We start from the raw sequence: 15,238 nt of genomic DNA, 5'->3' as shown, positions 1-15,238 counted from the left end.
CTGAACATGACACTAAATTAAGCTAATCCCTTCTGCCTGCCCTCGGTCCATATCCCTCCATTCCTTGCATATTCATGTGTTTATCTAAAAGCCACTTAAACGCCCCTATCATATCTGCCTCCACCACCCCATGGTGGTGTGTTCCAGACCCCTGCCAATTTCTTTTATAAAAACTCTTGTCCCACACATCTCCTTTGAACTTTCCCTTCTCACCTTAAATGCATGCCTCTCTAGTTTTTGACATTTTAACTCTGGGAAAAAGATTCTGATAGTCAACCCTGTCTCTGCATCTCATTATTTTATCGACTTCTATCAAGTCTCCCCTCAGCCTCTGCTGCTCCAGAGAAAACAGCCCAGTTTTTCCAGCCTCTCATTTGCTCACGCCCTCTAATCCAGGCAGCACCCTGGTAAACCTCTTCTGTACCCTCTCCAAAGCCTCCACATCCTTCCTGTAATGAGGTGACCAGAACTGAACACAATACTCTAAGCACGGCCTAATCAAAATCTTAGAAAGCTGTAACATGACATCCTGACTCTTGTACTCAGTGCCCCGACCAATAAAGACAAGCATGCCACACACCTTCTTCACCACTCTATCTAATTGTGTGGCCAATCTCAGGGAGCTGTGGACTTGAACCCCAGAATCCCTCTGTACATTAATGCTGTACAGGGTCCTGCTATTAACTGTTTACTTTTCCTTAACATTTGATCTCCCAAAATGCAGCACCTCATACTTACCCAGATTAAACTCCATCTGCCATTTCTCTGCCCACATCTGTAACTGATCTCTATCCCACTGTATCCTTTGACAGCCCTGTGCACTGCCCACAACTCCACTGATCTTTGTACATCTGCAAACTTACTAACCCACCCATCTACACTTTCATCCAAGTCATTTACATCTAGATCATGAACAGCAGAGATCCCAGTACAGATCCCTTTGGAACGCCATTACTCACAGACCCTCAGCCTGACAAACACCCTTCCACCGCTATCCCCTGCCTTCTATGGACAAGCCAATTCTAAATATACACTGCCAAGTCACAGTGGATCCCTTGCATCTTAATCTGGGACATTGTTGGAATTCCACGTGGATAACATCCACCGCTCTATACTCATTAATCACCTTTGTCACCTCCATGAAAAATTCAATCAAGTTAGTAAGACAGGACCTGCCTTCCACAAAGCCATGCTGACTGTCCCTAATTAGGTCATGCTTTTTCAAATGTGTGTAAATCCTATCCCTAAGAAGTCTCTCCAATAGCTTCCCAACCACCGATGTGAGACTCGCCAGTCTATAGTTTCCTGGAGTATCCTGATTTCCCTTCTCGAACAGAGGAACAACATTAGCTAATCCCCAGTCCTCCGGGACCTCTCCATTGGCTAGTGAGGATACAAAGATCTTGGTCAAGGTCCCAGCAATCTCTTCTCTTGCCTCTCAATAACCTGGGGTAGATACCATCGGGCCCTGGGGACTTATCCACCTTAATGCTCTTTAAGTGCTATTTCTTTCCTCATCTCAAAATACTCCAGCATATTAGCATGCCCCACACTAATCTCACTCTCCTCCATATCCTCCTGCTGGGTGAATACCAACACGAAATACTCATTTAGGGTCTCACTCACATCCTCTGCTGCCAAGCACAATTTCCCTCCTTTATCCTTGAGTGATCCTACCTTCTCCCTCATTATCTCGTGGTGGGAGAACACTTTGGGGACAGAGACCACAACTGCCTCACATTTACCAAAGCCTTGGAGAGTGAAAGCAGTTACCGAGGGAAGATGTTTAATTGGGGAAAGGAAATTATGACGCTATCAGACAGGAGTTGGGAAGTACAGACTGGGAGCAATTGTTCCACAGAAAGGGCACACTAGACATGTGGAGACTATTTAAGGAGCAGTTGTTGCGAGTGATGCAAGAATTTGTTCCTCTGTGACAGGTAAGAAGGGGTAAGATTAAGGAACTTTGGATGTCGAGAACAGAGGAGCTTCTCGTCAAAAAGAAAAAGGCAGTTTATGTAAGGTGGAGGAAGCAAGGATCGAGCACAGCTTTAAAGGATTACAGGCTTGCTAGGAAGGAGCTCAGAAATGGACTGAGGAGAGCCAGGAGGGGGCACGAAAAAGGCTTGGCAGGAAGGATTAGGGAGAATCCTGCAGAGTGTGAAAATAGATACGTCCTCTGGGCCCGATGGGATTTATCCTAGGATCCTCTGGGAACCATGAGGCATGGCACTCATCCACAGATTCAATCAATAAGCACATCGACCTGGACCCAATATACCGACCACTGCAACGGACAGCTGGAACTGACAACCGGAAGCGGCAGATTCAAACCACTACAAATGCCGGAGGAAAGATCACAAAAGCGCTTCACAGGAGGCTCCCAAACACTGAGGATGTCACTGAGACAGGGGACGAAACATCTGCCACACAAATTCCCAGCTTGGCGAACAGAACCACAACAACGAGCACCCGAGCTACAAATCTTCTCACAAACTTTGAATCCTCTGGGAAGCCAGATAAGAGATTGCTGAGCCTTTGGCTTTGATCTTTAGATCATCACTGTCAACAGGAATAGTGCCAGAAGATTGGAGAATAGCAAATGTGATTCCCCTGTTTAAAAAGGAGAGTAGAGACAACCCTGGTAATTATAGACCAGTGAGCCTTACTTCAGTTATTGGTAAAGTGTTGGAAAAGTTTATAAGAGATAGGATTTATAATCATCTAGAAAAGAATAATTTGATTCGGGATAGTCAGCACGGTTTTGTGAAGGGTAGGTCATGCCTAACAAACCTTATTGAGTTCTTTGAGAAGGTGACCAAACAGGTAGATGAGAGTAAACCGGTTGATGTGGTGTATATGGATTTCAGCAAGGTGTTTGATAAGGTTCCCCACAGTCGGCTATTGTATAAAATGCGGAGGAATGGGATTATGGGAGATATAGCAGTTTGGATCAGTAATTGGCTTGCTGAAAGAAGGCAGAGGGTGATGGTTGATGGGAAATGTTCATCCTGGAGTCCATTACAAGTGGTGTACCGCAAGGGTCGGTGTTGGGTCCACTGCGGTTCGTCATTTTTATAAATGACCTGGATGAGGGCGTAGAAGGGTGGGTGAGTAAATTTGCAGACGACACTAAAGTCGGTGGAGTTGTGGATAGTGACGAAGGATGTTGTAGGTTACAGAGAGACATAGGTAAGCTGCAGAGCTGGGCTGAGAGGTGGCAAATGGAGTTTAATGCGGACAAGTGTGAGGTGATTCACTTTGGTCGGAGTAACCGGAATGCAAAGTACTGGGCTAATGGTAAGAGTCTTGGTCGTGTAGATGAGCAGAGAGATCTCGGTGTCCAGGTACACAGATCACTGAAAGTTGCCACCCAGATTGACAGGATTGTTAAGAAGGCATACTGACGTAATTTGCCCTCCCCTAGTTTTGTGCCTTCCCATAAGGTCCTGACTTATCCTTATTTGTAGCTGTCTTCAACCTTAAGAAGGTGTGATCACTGTTTCCAAAATGCCGTCCCATTGAGAGGTCAGTCACCTGGCCAGGCTCATTAACCAATACAAGGTGCCGAGGGACTGTCCACATACTGTTTCAAGAAACCCTCTTGGATACATTTAACAAATTTTTCCCCGACTAAGCCTCTTGCTCTAAGAGGGGGGGGTCCCAGTCAATATTACAGAAGTTAAAGTCACTCACTATGACAACCCTATTGTTATTGCATCTTTCCATAATCTGCTGATATATTTGTTCCTCAATGTCTTCGTGGCTGTTGGGGGGGGGGGGGGGGGTCTGTAGTGTAATGCTATCAGAGTGATTACAACCATCTTATTTTGAGCTGTATGCATACTGCCTCAGTGGATGAGCCCTGCCGTATGTCCTCTCTGAGTGCAGATATAACATTCTCCCTGATTAGTAATGCAACTCCTCCACCTCTTTTACCTTATAGATCAACAACATTAGCCAAAGTTGAACCACCTCTCACAAGGCAAGGTTCACAACTCCATCGACATGAACTGTCTCTGGTGCGATTCACACACAATGGCCTCACAAAACACTCGTGTTCTGTTACTTTTGGTGGGGTACATTTCTCTTTGTCCATTCAGACCCTGGAGTGAGTCTTCAATCCTGGGACTGCTGGAAGGATCAGCTCAATTCCACCAATTAATGCAAACTGACAGACTAACCTGAATAAGATCACAGACAAAACTGGGTGGGTGTTACCTGCTAGTTGTACCAAGCTTTAGTCGCTGCTATCTTGTGTAACAATGTTTGGACCTGCACTGTGCACCCAACACATTGCCTGCAAGCAAATACCCCACCAACTCCACAGCATCATCTCGGGACTGAACAAAGTGAACTTCCAAGGCAGTGCTTATGCAATCGGAATGAACTCCCTCAAGTTTAAAAAGGTAACGGTGATCTCGTCAAGGTGTTTGAGATGATTAAAGCGTTTAATAAGGTGGGGAGGTTAGGATGGCGATGGAGGAGGCCAAGGACCTGCATGTCCTTGGCGGAGTGGGAGGAGAAATTAAAGTATTCAGCCACGGGACGGTTGGGTTGGTTGGTGCGGGTGTCCCAGAGGTGTTCTCTGAAACGTTCTGCAAGTAGGCGGTCTGTCTCCCCAATGTAGAGGAGGCCACATCGGGTGCAGCGGATGCAGTAAATGATGTGTGTGGAGGTGCAGGTGAATTTGTGACGGATATGGAAGGATCCCTTGGGGCCTTGGAGGGAAGTGAGGGGGGAGGTATGGGCGCATGTTTTGCATTTCTTGCAGACCTCATCACCAGGGATATATTTCCCTCCCCTCCCCTATCAGCGTTCCGGAAAGACCACTCCCTCCGTGACTCTCTCGTCAGGTCCACACCCCCCACCAACCCAACCTCCATTCCCGGCACCTTCCCCTGCAACTGCAAGAAATGCAAACTTTGCGCCCACACCTCCCCCCTTACCTCCATCCAAGGCCCCAAGGGATCCTTCCATATCCGTCACAAATTCACCTGCACCTCCACACACATCATTTACTGCATCCGCTGCACCCGATGTGGCCTCCTCTATATTGGGGAGACAGGCCGCCCACTTGCAGAACGTTTCAGAGAACACCTCTGGGACACCCGGACCAACCAACCCAACCGCCCTGTGGCTGAACACTTAAACTCCCCCTTCCACTCCGCCAAGGACATGCAGGTCCTTGGCCTCCTCCATCGCCAGACCATGGCAACACGACGGCTGGAGGAAGAGCGCCTCATCTTCCGCCTAGGAACCCTCCAACTACAAGGGATGAACTCAGATTTCTCCACCTTCCTCATTTCCCCTCCCCCCACCTTTTCTCAGTCCCAACCCTCGGACTCAGCACCGCCTTCTTGACCTGCGATCTTCTTCCCGACCTCTCCGCCCCCATCCCCTCTCTGGCCTATCACCCTCACCTTGACCTCCCTCCACCTATCGCATTTCCAACGCCCCTCCCCCAAGTCCCTCCTCCCTACCTTTTATCTTAGCCTGCTGGACACACTTTCCTCATTCCTGAAGAAGGGCTTATGCCCGAAACGTTGATTCTCCTGCTCCTTGGATGCTGTCTGACCTGCTGCGCTTTTCCAGCAACACATTTTTCATCTCTTTTGAACAACCAAGGGGACGTTTATAAAGTGCACAATCAGTAACGTGATGGACGGTGTCAGTAACAGAGCAATCAAGCAGCACCTGCTCAGCAATAACCTGCTCAGTGACCTGCCCAGTTTGGGTAACCCCAGGGCCACTCACCTCCTGACCTCATTACAGCCTTGGGTCAAACATGGACAGAAGAGCTGGATTCCATAGGGGCGGGGAGAGGGACAGCCCTTAACATCAAGGCTGAATTTGTCTGTGTGTGGTATCAAGGAGCCCTGGCAAAACTGGACTCAGTGGGTATCAGGGGACAAACTCTCCACGGGTTGGAGTCTACCTGACACATAGGAAGATGGTTGTGGTTCTGGGAGGTCAGTCATCTCAGCTCCAGGACACCTCTGCAGAAGTCCCTCAGCATGGTGTCCTAGGTCCAACCATCTTCAGCTGCTTCATCAATGACCTTCCCTTCATCATAAGGTCAGAAGTGGGGATGCTCGCTGATGATTGCACAATGTTCAGCATCATTCGCAACTCCTCAGATACTGAAACAGTCCATGTTCAAATTTTGATTCATTCATAGCGTCTGGGCATCACTGCCGAGAGCAGCATTTATTGCCTATTCTTTGTTGCCTTTAAAATGCAACAAAATTTGGACAATATCCAGTCTTGGGTTGATAAGTGACAAGTAGAATTTGCACCACATAACTGCCAGACAATGACCACCATCAATGAGAGACAATCTAACCACCACCACTTGACATTCAACGGTATTACCATCACCGAATCCCCTACTATCAACATCCTGGGTGTTACCATTGACTAGAAACTCAACTGGACTCACCTCATAAACACAGTGGCTACAACAGCAGGTCAGAGGCTGGGAATACTGCAGCGAGTAACTCACCACCTGACTCCCCAGAGCCTGTCCACCATTTACAAGGCATGTGTCAGGAGTGTGATGGAATATTCCCCACTTGCCTGGATGGGGGCTGCTCCAACAACACTCAAGAAGCTTGACACCATCCAGGACAAAGAATCCACTTACTTGGAACCACATCCACAAGAATCCATTCCCTCTAACTCCCTCAGTTGCAGCAGTGTGTACTATCTACAAGATGCACTGAAGAAATTCACCAAAGATCCTCAGACAGCACCTTCCAACCCCACGACCACTTCCAACTGGAAGGACTAGGGCAGCAGGTACATGGGAACACCACCCCCTGCAAGTGCCCCTCCAAGCCACCCACCTTCCTGATTTGGAAATATATTGCCATTCCTTCACTGTCGCTGAGTCAAAATCTTGGAATTCCTGCTCTCAGGGCATTGTGGGTCAATCCACAGCACGTGGACTGCAGTGGCTCAAAAAGGCACTCACCCCCACCTTCTCAAGGTCAACTAGGGATGGCCAGTCAGCAATGCCTGTGTCCTATGATCTTGATAAAGCAGCTGAAGATGATTGGGCCTCAGACACTACCCTGAGGAACTCCTGTAGAGGTGTCCTGGAGCTGAGATGACTGACCTCCAACAACCACGACCATCTTCCTATGTGTCAGGTAGACTCCAACCAGTGGAGCCTCCTCCACTGCCGCTCCCTCACCACCCGACGCCTGGAGGAAGAACGCCTCATCTTCTGCCTCGGAACACTTCAACCCCAGGGCATCAATGTGGACTTCACCAGTTTCCTCATTTCCATTCCCCCCACCTCACCTCAGTTCCAACCTTCCAGCTCAGCACCATCCCCATCACCTGTCCTACCTGCCAATCTCCCTTCCCACCCATCCGCTCCATCCTCATCTTCGACCTATCACCCCCATCCCCAACCCCATTCATCTATTATACTCTTTGCTACCTTCTCCCCACCCCCACCCCCCTCCCATTTATCTCTCCACCCTGGAGGCTCCCTGTCTTCAGTCCTGATGAAGGACTTTTGCCCGAAACGTTGATTTTCCTGCTCCTTGGATGCAGCCTGACCTGCTGTGCTTTGCCAGCACCACTCTAATCTAGACTCTGGTTTCCAGCATCTGCAGTCCTCACTTTTGCCTTTTTCACTAGACCAATAGTCCAGAGACCCAGATAATGTTGGATTTTGAATCCTGCTATTAAAGATGATAGAATTTGCATTTAATAAAGAAAATATGGAATTAAGAATCTAAATGATGACCATGAAAACATTGCCAATTGTTACAAAAGCTCCATCTGGTTCACTAGTTTCCTTAGGAAAGGAAATCTGATGTCCTTACCCAGTCTGGCCAATATGTGACTCCAGACCACAGCAATGTGGTTGATTTTGAGCTACTCTCGATCATACTGTGATCACTCATCCCTAAAAGTTTTTTTACAAGTTTGTTAATGAGCTGTTTAAATAAGCATGACCTTCAGTTGGCTTCTCAACACACTTCTCTCAAACTGTGTATAAACCATTGCAGAAACGTGTGCTTTACTGCGTTAGTGCTCAGTCAATTTACTCTATCTATTTGCAGATTGAAGTTACCCAGGATAACTGTGTGGACTATGCTACATGCTTCTCCTGTCTCTAGGTTAATACCAGGCCCCACACTTCCACCACTGTTTAGTGGCCTAAAAATAACTCCAATCAATGTCCAATGCCCCTTGCTGCTGCTGAGTTCACCCAAACAGATTCCACACATTGTTCTTCTGATCTGAAACCCTCATCATTAATGAACTGATCCCCATCCCTAACCATAAGTGCAAATCCACCTCCTTTTCCTCCTTGTCTGTCCATTCTAAATGTCAGACCCTCTTAAATATTCAGTTCTCAGTCCTGTGTACAGGGACCAGCATTCTGGCAGGCAGGTTTTCTACTGCAGCACCGCTACATTTAAACTAAGTAGCGGGGAGGAGGGGACAAACTGGATGTTTAAAAAGGAAATTGAAGGGAAAGTTAGAACAAGAGAAGTCAAGAAAGACAACTGTATCAACGAGGCAGAAAACTCGGAAAGGGATCATGCTGTAAAGTTGAGTGAAATAGGAGTTGATGGGAAGGGTGAGGACAGTAACAAATTAAAAATACTATACATGAATGCACAAAGCATTAGAAATAAGATGGATGAGCTTGAGGCTCTTTTGGAAATTGGCAGATACGATACTGTGGAGATAACTGAGACGTGGCTTCAAGTGGACAGGGCCTGGGAAATGAATATTCAAGGCTACACGTGCTATCGTAAGGACAGACTGACGGGCAGAGGGGGTGGGATGGCCATGTTGGTAAGGGAGGATATTCAGTCCCTTGCGCGGGGGGACCTAGAGTCAGGAGATGTAGAGTCAGTGTGGATAGAGCTGCGAAATACTAAGGGTAAAAAGACCCTCTTGGGAGTTATCTACAGGTCTCCAAACAGTAGTCTGGATGTCGGATGCAAGTTGAATCAGGAGCTGAAATTGGCCTGTCGCAAAGATGTCACTACAGTTGTTATGGGGGATTTTAACATGCAGGTAGACTGGGAGAATCAGGATGGTATGGGGCCACAAGAAAGAGACTTTGTGGAGTGCCTCAGAGATGGATTCTTAGAGCAGCTGGTGCTGGAGCCTACCAGGGAGAAGGCAATTCTGGATCTGGTATTGTGTAACAAACCGGATTTGATCAGGGACCTCGAAGTGAAGGAGCCATTGGGAAGTAGTGACCATAATACAATAAGCTTCAATCTGCAATTTGAGAGGGAGAGGGTACAGTCGGAAGTGACAGTATTTCTGTTGAATAAAGGGAACTATGGAGCTATGAGGGAGGAGCTGGCCAAAGTTCAATGGTGCAATACCTTAGCAGGGAGGACCGTGGAGGAACAATGGCGGATATTTCTGTGTATAATACAGAAGTTGCAGGATCAGTTCATTCCAAAAAGGAAGAAAGATCCCAGGAGGAGGCATGGGCGGCCGTGGCTGATGAGGGAAGTTAAGAAACATATAAAGTTAAAAGAGAAAAAGTATAACATAGCTAAGATAAGTGGGAAAACGGAGGACTGGGAAGCTTTTAAAGAGCAACAAAGGATTACTAAGAAGGAAATACGCAGAGGAAAAATGAGGTACGAAGGTAAACTGGCCAAAAATATAAAGGAGGATAGTAAAAGTTTTTTTAGGTATGTGAAAGGCAAAAAAATGGTTAGGACTAAAATTGGGCTCTTGAAGACAGAAACAGGGGAATATATTACGGGGAACAAAGAAATGGCAGAGGAATTAAATGGGTACTTCAGATCTGTATTCACTGGGGAAGACACAAGCAATCTCCCTGAGGTAACAGTGGCTGAAGGACCTGAACTGAAGGGAATTTATATTTGCCAGGATTTGGTGTTGGAGAGACTGTTAGGTCTGAAGGTTGATAAGTCTCCGGGGCCTGATGGTCTGCATCCCAGGGTACTGAAGGAGGTGGCTCGGGAAATCGTGGATGCATTGGTGATTATTTTCCAGAGTTTGATAGATTCGGGGTCGGTTCCTGAGGATTGGAGGGTGGCTAATATTATACCACTTTTTAAGAAAGGTGGGAGAGAGAAAGCAGGAAATTATAGACCAGTTAGTCTGACCTCAGTGGTGGGAAAGATGCTGGAGTCTATTATAAAGGATGAAATTACGACACATCTGGATAGTAGTAACAGGATAGGACAGAGTCAGCATGGATTTATGAAGGGGAAATCATGCTTGACTAATCTTCTGGAATTTTTTGAGGATGTAACTCTGAAGATGGACGAGGGAGATCCAGTGGATGTAGTGTACCTGGACTTTCAGAAAGCTTTTGATAAAGTCCCACACAGGAGGTTAGTGAGTAAAATTACGGCGCATTTTTTGGGGGGCAAAGTACTAGATTGGATTGAAAATTGGTTGGCTGATAGGAAACAAAGGGTAGTGATAAACGGCTCCATTTCGGAATGGCAGGCAGTGACCAGTGGGGTACCGCAGGGATCCGTGCTGGGACCACAGCTTTTTACAATATATGTTAATGATATAGAAGATGGTATCAGCAATAACATTAGCAAATTTGCTGATGATACTAAGCTGGGTGGCAGGGTGAAATGTGATGAGGATGTTAGGAGATTACAGGGTGACCTGGACAAGTTAGGTGAGTGGGCAGATGCATGGCAGATGCAGTTTAATGTGGATAAATGTATGGTTATCCAATTTGGTGGCAAGAACAGGAAGGCAGACTACTACCTCAATGGAATGAATTTAGGTAAAGGGGCAGTACAGAGAGATCTGGGTGTTTTTGTACACCAGTCAATGAAGGCAAGCATACAGGTATAGCAGGTAGTGAAGAAGGCTAATAGCATGCTGGCCTTCATAACAAGAGGGATTGAGTATAGAAGCAAAGAGGTGCTTCTGCAGCTGTACAGGGCCCTGGTGAGACCACACCTGGAATACTGTGTGCAGTTCTGGTCTCCAAATTTGAGGAAAGACATTCTGGCTATTGAGGGAGTGCAGCATAGGTTCACGAGGTCAATTCCTGGAATGGCGGGATTACCTTACACTGAAAGACTGAAGCGACTGGGCTTGTATACCTTTGAGTTTAGAAGACTGAGAGGGGATCTGATTGAGACGTATAAGATTATGAAAGGATTGGACACTCTGGAGACAGGAAACATGTTTCCGCTGATGGGTGAGTCCCGAACCAGAGGACACAGCTTAAAAATACGGGGTAGACCATTTAGGACAGAGATGAGGAGAAACTTCTTCACCCAGAGAGTGGTGGCTGTGTGGAATGCTCTGCCCCAGAGGGCAGTGGAGGCCCACTCTCTGGATTCATTTAAGAAAGAGTTGGATAGAGCTCTCAAAGATAGTGGAATCAAGGGTTATGGAGATAAGGCAGGAACAGGATACTGATTAGGAATGATCAGCCATGATCATATTGAATGGTGGTGCAGGCTCGAAGGGCTGAATGGCCTACTCCTGCACCTACTGTCTATTGCCTATTGCTGCCCAGTTTCTGTAATGACAATTAGATCATGCCCAAATATCTCTATATGTGCCTTCTGTATGTCTACCTACACATGTACCAGTATCTGGTTGGCATTGGGACAGAGTATTGCTGACGAAGAGGCTGTCTATAACTGGATGTGGCTACGGACAGGTAAACTGTATGACCTTTTGGGGACACGGGGAGGAGAGAGTTCGAGGTGAGTTTGATCGGATACAGCAAGAAAATGTACTGGAACTACTTGAACTCATAGTGAAAATCCTCTGAGAAACTCAACTCAACTTGCACTTTAGAACATAGAACATAGAACATAGAAGAATACAGCGCAGTACAGGCCCTTCGGCCCTCGATGTTGCGCCGACCCAAGCCCACCTAACCTACACTAGTCCTCTATCCTCCATATGCCTATCCAATGCCCGCTTAAATGCCCATAAAGAGGGAGAGTCCACCACTGCTACTAGCAGGGCATTCCATGAACTCACGACTCGCTGAGTAAAGAACCTACCCCTAACATCTGTCCTATACCTACCACCCCTTAATTTAAAGCTATGCCCCCTCGTAATAGCCAAATTAAATTAAATTTGCCAAAATTTAATGTAAGAATCAGCCCATAGTTTTACTTTCACCCTTTTTGCCCAATAAATTTGTTATTTTGGTGAAGTAGAGCCTCTTGTGAAGATTCTGTGCCTGACCACTATCATAAACAATAAGAAAAAATAAAACTTATAAATGAATGAACAATAAACCAGGAGTTGACCATTCATCCCCTCAACCCCTGCTGTTCCATTCAACATGATCATCACTGGTTTGATCATCACTGCAAATCCACATTCCCACCTACCCTCAATCTTCACTTGTGAAGAATCTCTTCACCTCTATTAATCCCATTCTCACTCTGGGACCTGATTTGTTGAGTATTACAATCAGCTCATAAACAATATAAAATGGTACACAGAGCCAGGAGAAAGCAGTACCTACCCGGTATCTGTTTGCACTGATCTGTTCCACCTGGAATCGCGGGGCACAGTTACATTCAGCAACCTGGCGGCAAACCTGCAAGACAGATGACTCAGCACTGAATAATGGAGCATACTGAGAGAGAGAGAGAGAGAGACAGGCTGTAGTCAGGGAAAGGCCTGGGATTGAAGTTCCGGGAGGACTCCAGGGCACAACCATCTGAGCTGGTGGGGATGGCTGTGAGTATGGTTGAGCTCTGGGAAGGGAATAAAGAAGGCTTTTATGTTCAGTGAGAGGCCTAAGGGAAAGGCCTATCCCAGAAAAGGCAGTAGAAAGGAATCTAAAGGACAGCCTAATAAAAGGCTTATTGCTGTTTCAAAGGTCGCAGATACTGAAAAGTGAACATTGTCTCTCACCTCATCTTCAATCCTGTCTTCATCCTCAGTTCTCCGATGGTGGTCTCTGCTCGGGTGTAGTGCATTAGCAAACTCGTAGTAATCAATGAATCCATCACCATTCAGGTCAAAAATGGCAGCAACTGCCTCCATCTCCACGGAGCTCGTGGGGAATTCTGGCCAAGTGCAGGGACAGATGTTTAGGATCATGCCATTTCTTTCCACAGAACCAGAGAACAGTTAAAGCCCAGGAGAAAGCCATTCAGTCCATCTTACGAACTCTTATCCTCCTGTGACCCTGCACATTGTTCCTTTTCAGCTCAGTCAGATTGTTCAAATTTCTCACAAGCATGGAGCCCCATTACAGTTTCTATCTGGGACCTGATGGGTGGGTGAGTGAATTTCAGAGAATTTACAATGGATCGCAGGGAAAAATATAATTCCTAAGGATTAAATGATAATATAAATGAATACTTAATAAGAATGAAAGTTCAAAACTGCCAAGCAGCAGAGCCAAGAATGAGGGGTGTCATAATAGTAATGTCACTTGTTATATATTTCTATATGGACTATGAGAAACTGGAATATAAAATGCAACTTCAGGAACATTTATCATGTGATGTCTTGGATATGAAAAGACTGAAAATCAAAGGAAGCTTTTAAAAAAAAAGATAAAATTGTATTTATGGCCTTAATGTCTTAACAAACAAAGTTTCGGAAGAAATTATAGGATCGATGCTGCCACTGCCAAGCAACAGGTTCTGGACTGTAATTTCTGTCTTGCCACAGACATGGAAGCTGTTGGGAGTTAAAAGAAAGCTGGTGTGAGAGAAATTCCTCTCACTTGCTCTGTCTCTCACTGTCTCAGTCTACTCTACTGCCAACTCAATCAAAGACCTGGGTCTAACTGCCCGGCTACCTGAACTGAGGATCTTCAGTGCCTGAGGATTCAATCAGGCACTGACACTTTGGGAGTAATAGGGTGGCGCGGTGGCTCAGTGGTTAGCGCTGCTACCTCACAGTGCCAGGCACCCGGGTTCAATTCCCATCTCGGGCAACTGTCTGTGTGGAGTTTGCACATTCTCCCCGTGTCTGCGTGGGTTTCCTCCGGATGCTCCAGTTTCCTCCCACAGTCCAGAGATGTGCAGGTCAGGTGGATTGGTCATACTAAATTGCCCGTAGTGTTCAGGGATGTGTAGGTTAGGTTCATTAGTCAGGGGAAATGTAGAGTAATAGGTTAGAGGAATGGGACTGGGTGGGATTCTCTTCGGAGGGTTGGTGCGAACTTGTTGGGCCGAATGGCCTGTTTCCACATTTAGGGATTCAATAAAATTAACAACTCCCCTCAGCCACCCTACCCCATCCTGGTCAGAGTCACAACCACCACATGTAAAGGATTAAGAGTTAGAGGTCACAGCCTTTAATTTACAAAAGAAGCAAAATGATGAGGTAGAAAGCTTCGGAATATGCTGCTTGGAAATGTGGTGGTGGTGGCAGGATCAATTGAGGCATTCAAAAGGGACATTGGATAATTACTTGATTAGAATCAACGTACAAAATTATTTGGAAAATGCAGGAGATTGGCACATAATTAAATTGGTCAGAGAGCCAGTACAGACATCACAGACTGAATGGCCTCTTTCTGTATTGGAACAATTTTGATTTAATTCTGATTTAAACTTTTGAACTGATATTTCTGTGACACATAGAAATAGCCAGATTGTAAACTCACTGGAGTCAAGAACACTCTGTGTAAACTCCTGCTGACTGATTCGTCCATCTTGATCCTTGTCAATATATCGGAAAATGTCCAGCATTCGGAATTTCTTGCTGCTAATCCACTGCAAGTATTGCTTCCTCCATGTGTTAAAGCTGAAGGTCTCCAGAGCTTGGAGCTGAAATTTGCAACATAGATCAATGACTCCTTACTGATTTATTCATCTGTTTTCTTATTTCTTTTATACATAAAACAATTAAAATCAAACAAGAGTGGACCATTCAGCACCTTAAATCTGCTGTCAGCAGATATGGGTTAAACACACTCATGGTCAGAAGGTCAGAGTATTTCCTAACTATTGAGGGGTTGGAAAGTGTAAATGTGCTAAGAGTCATAGGTGTCCTTATTGGTAAGTCACTGAATGTGAGCGTGCAGGTGCAACAAGTTATGAGAAAGATGAATGAATGTTGGCTTTTATAGCAAGAGGCTTTCAGTACAGGAGGAATGGAGTATTGTTTCAATTGTACAGGAGCTTGCTTAGACCAGGCCTGGAATACTGTGAGCCAATTTGGTCTCCTTCTCTCAGGAAAGACGTTATTACCTTAGAGAGGCTGCAGTGAACATTCACCGGATTACAAGACTGCTTGTTTGGAG

At 46.0% G+C, this 15,238-nt stretch overlaps 1 protein-coding gene across 1 annotated transcript in view; it reads right to left on the bottom strand.

The window, feature by feature from the left end:
* Positions 1–15,238, bottom strand: part of LOC148142212 (microtubule-actin cross-linking factor 1, isoforms 6/7-like) — a 353,137-nt gene that overhangs the window by 67,108 nt on the left and 270,791 nt on the right. Inside the window, exons 22-24 of the mRNA XM_087976987.1 lie at positions 14,600–14,762; positions 12,889–13,043; positions 12,494–12,568 (exon numbers count right to left, since the gene is read on the bottom strand). Coding sequence (XP_087833113.1) covers positions 12,494–12,568; positions 12,889–13,043; positions 14,600–14,762 — 393 coding nt within the window. The remainder of the gene's footprint in view (positions 1–12,493; positions 12,569–12,888; positions 13,044–14,599; positions 14,763–15,238) is intronic.

The sequence above is a fragment of the Chiloscyllium plagiosum genome, unplaced genomic scaffold (genome assembly GCF_037043375.1).
Source record: "Chiloscyllium plagiosum isolate Xiang-an unplaced genomic scaffold, Cpla_swu_hap1 HiC_scaffold_30, whole genome shotgun sequence".
Taxonomy (NCBI): Eukaryota; Metazoa; Chordata; class Chondrichthyes; order Orectolobiformes; family Hemiscylliidae; genus Chiloscyllium; species Chiloscyllium plagiosum.
Note: the sequence above shows the minus strand (reverse complement) of the source record. Positions and strands in the feature narration are given on the sequence as shown.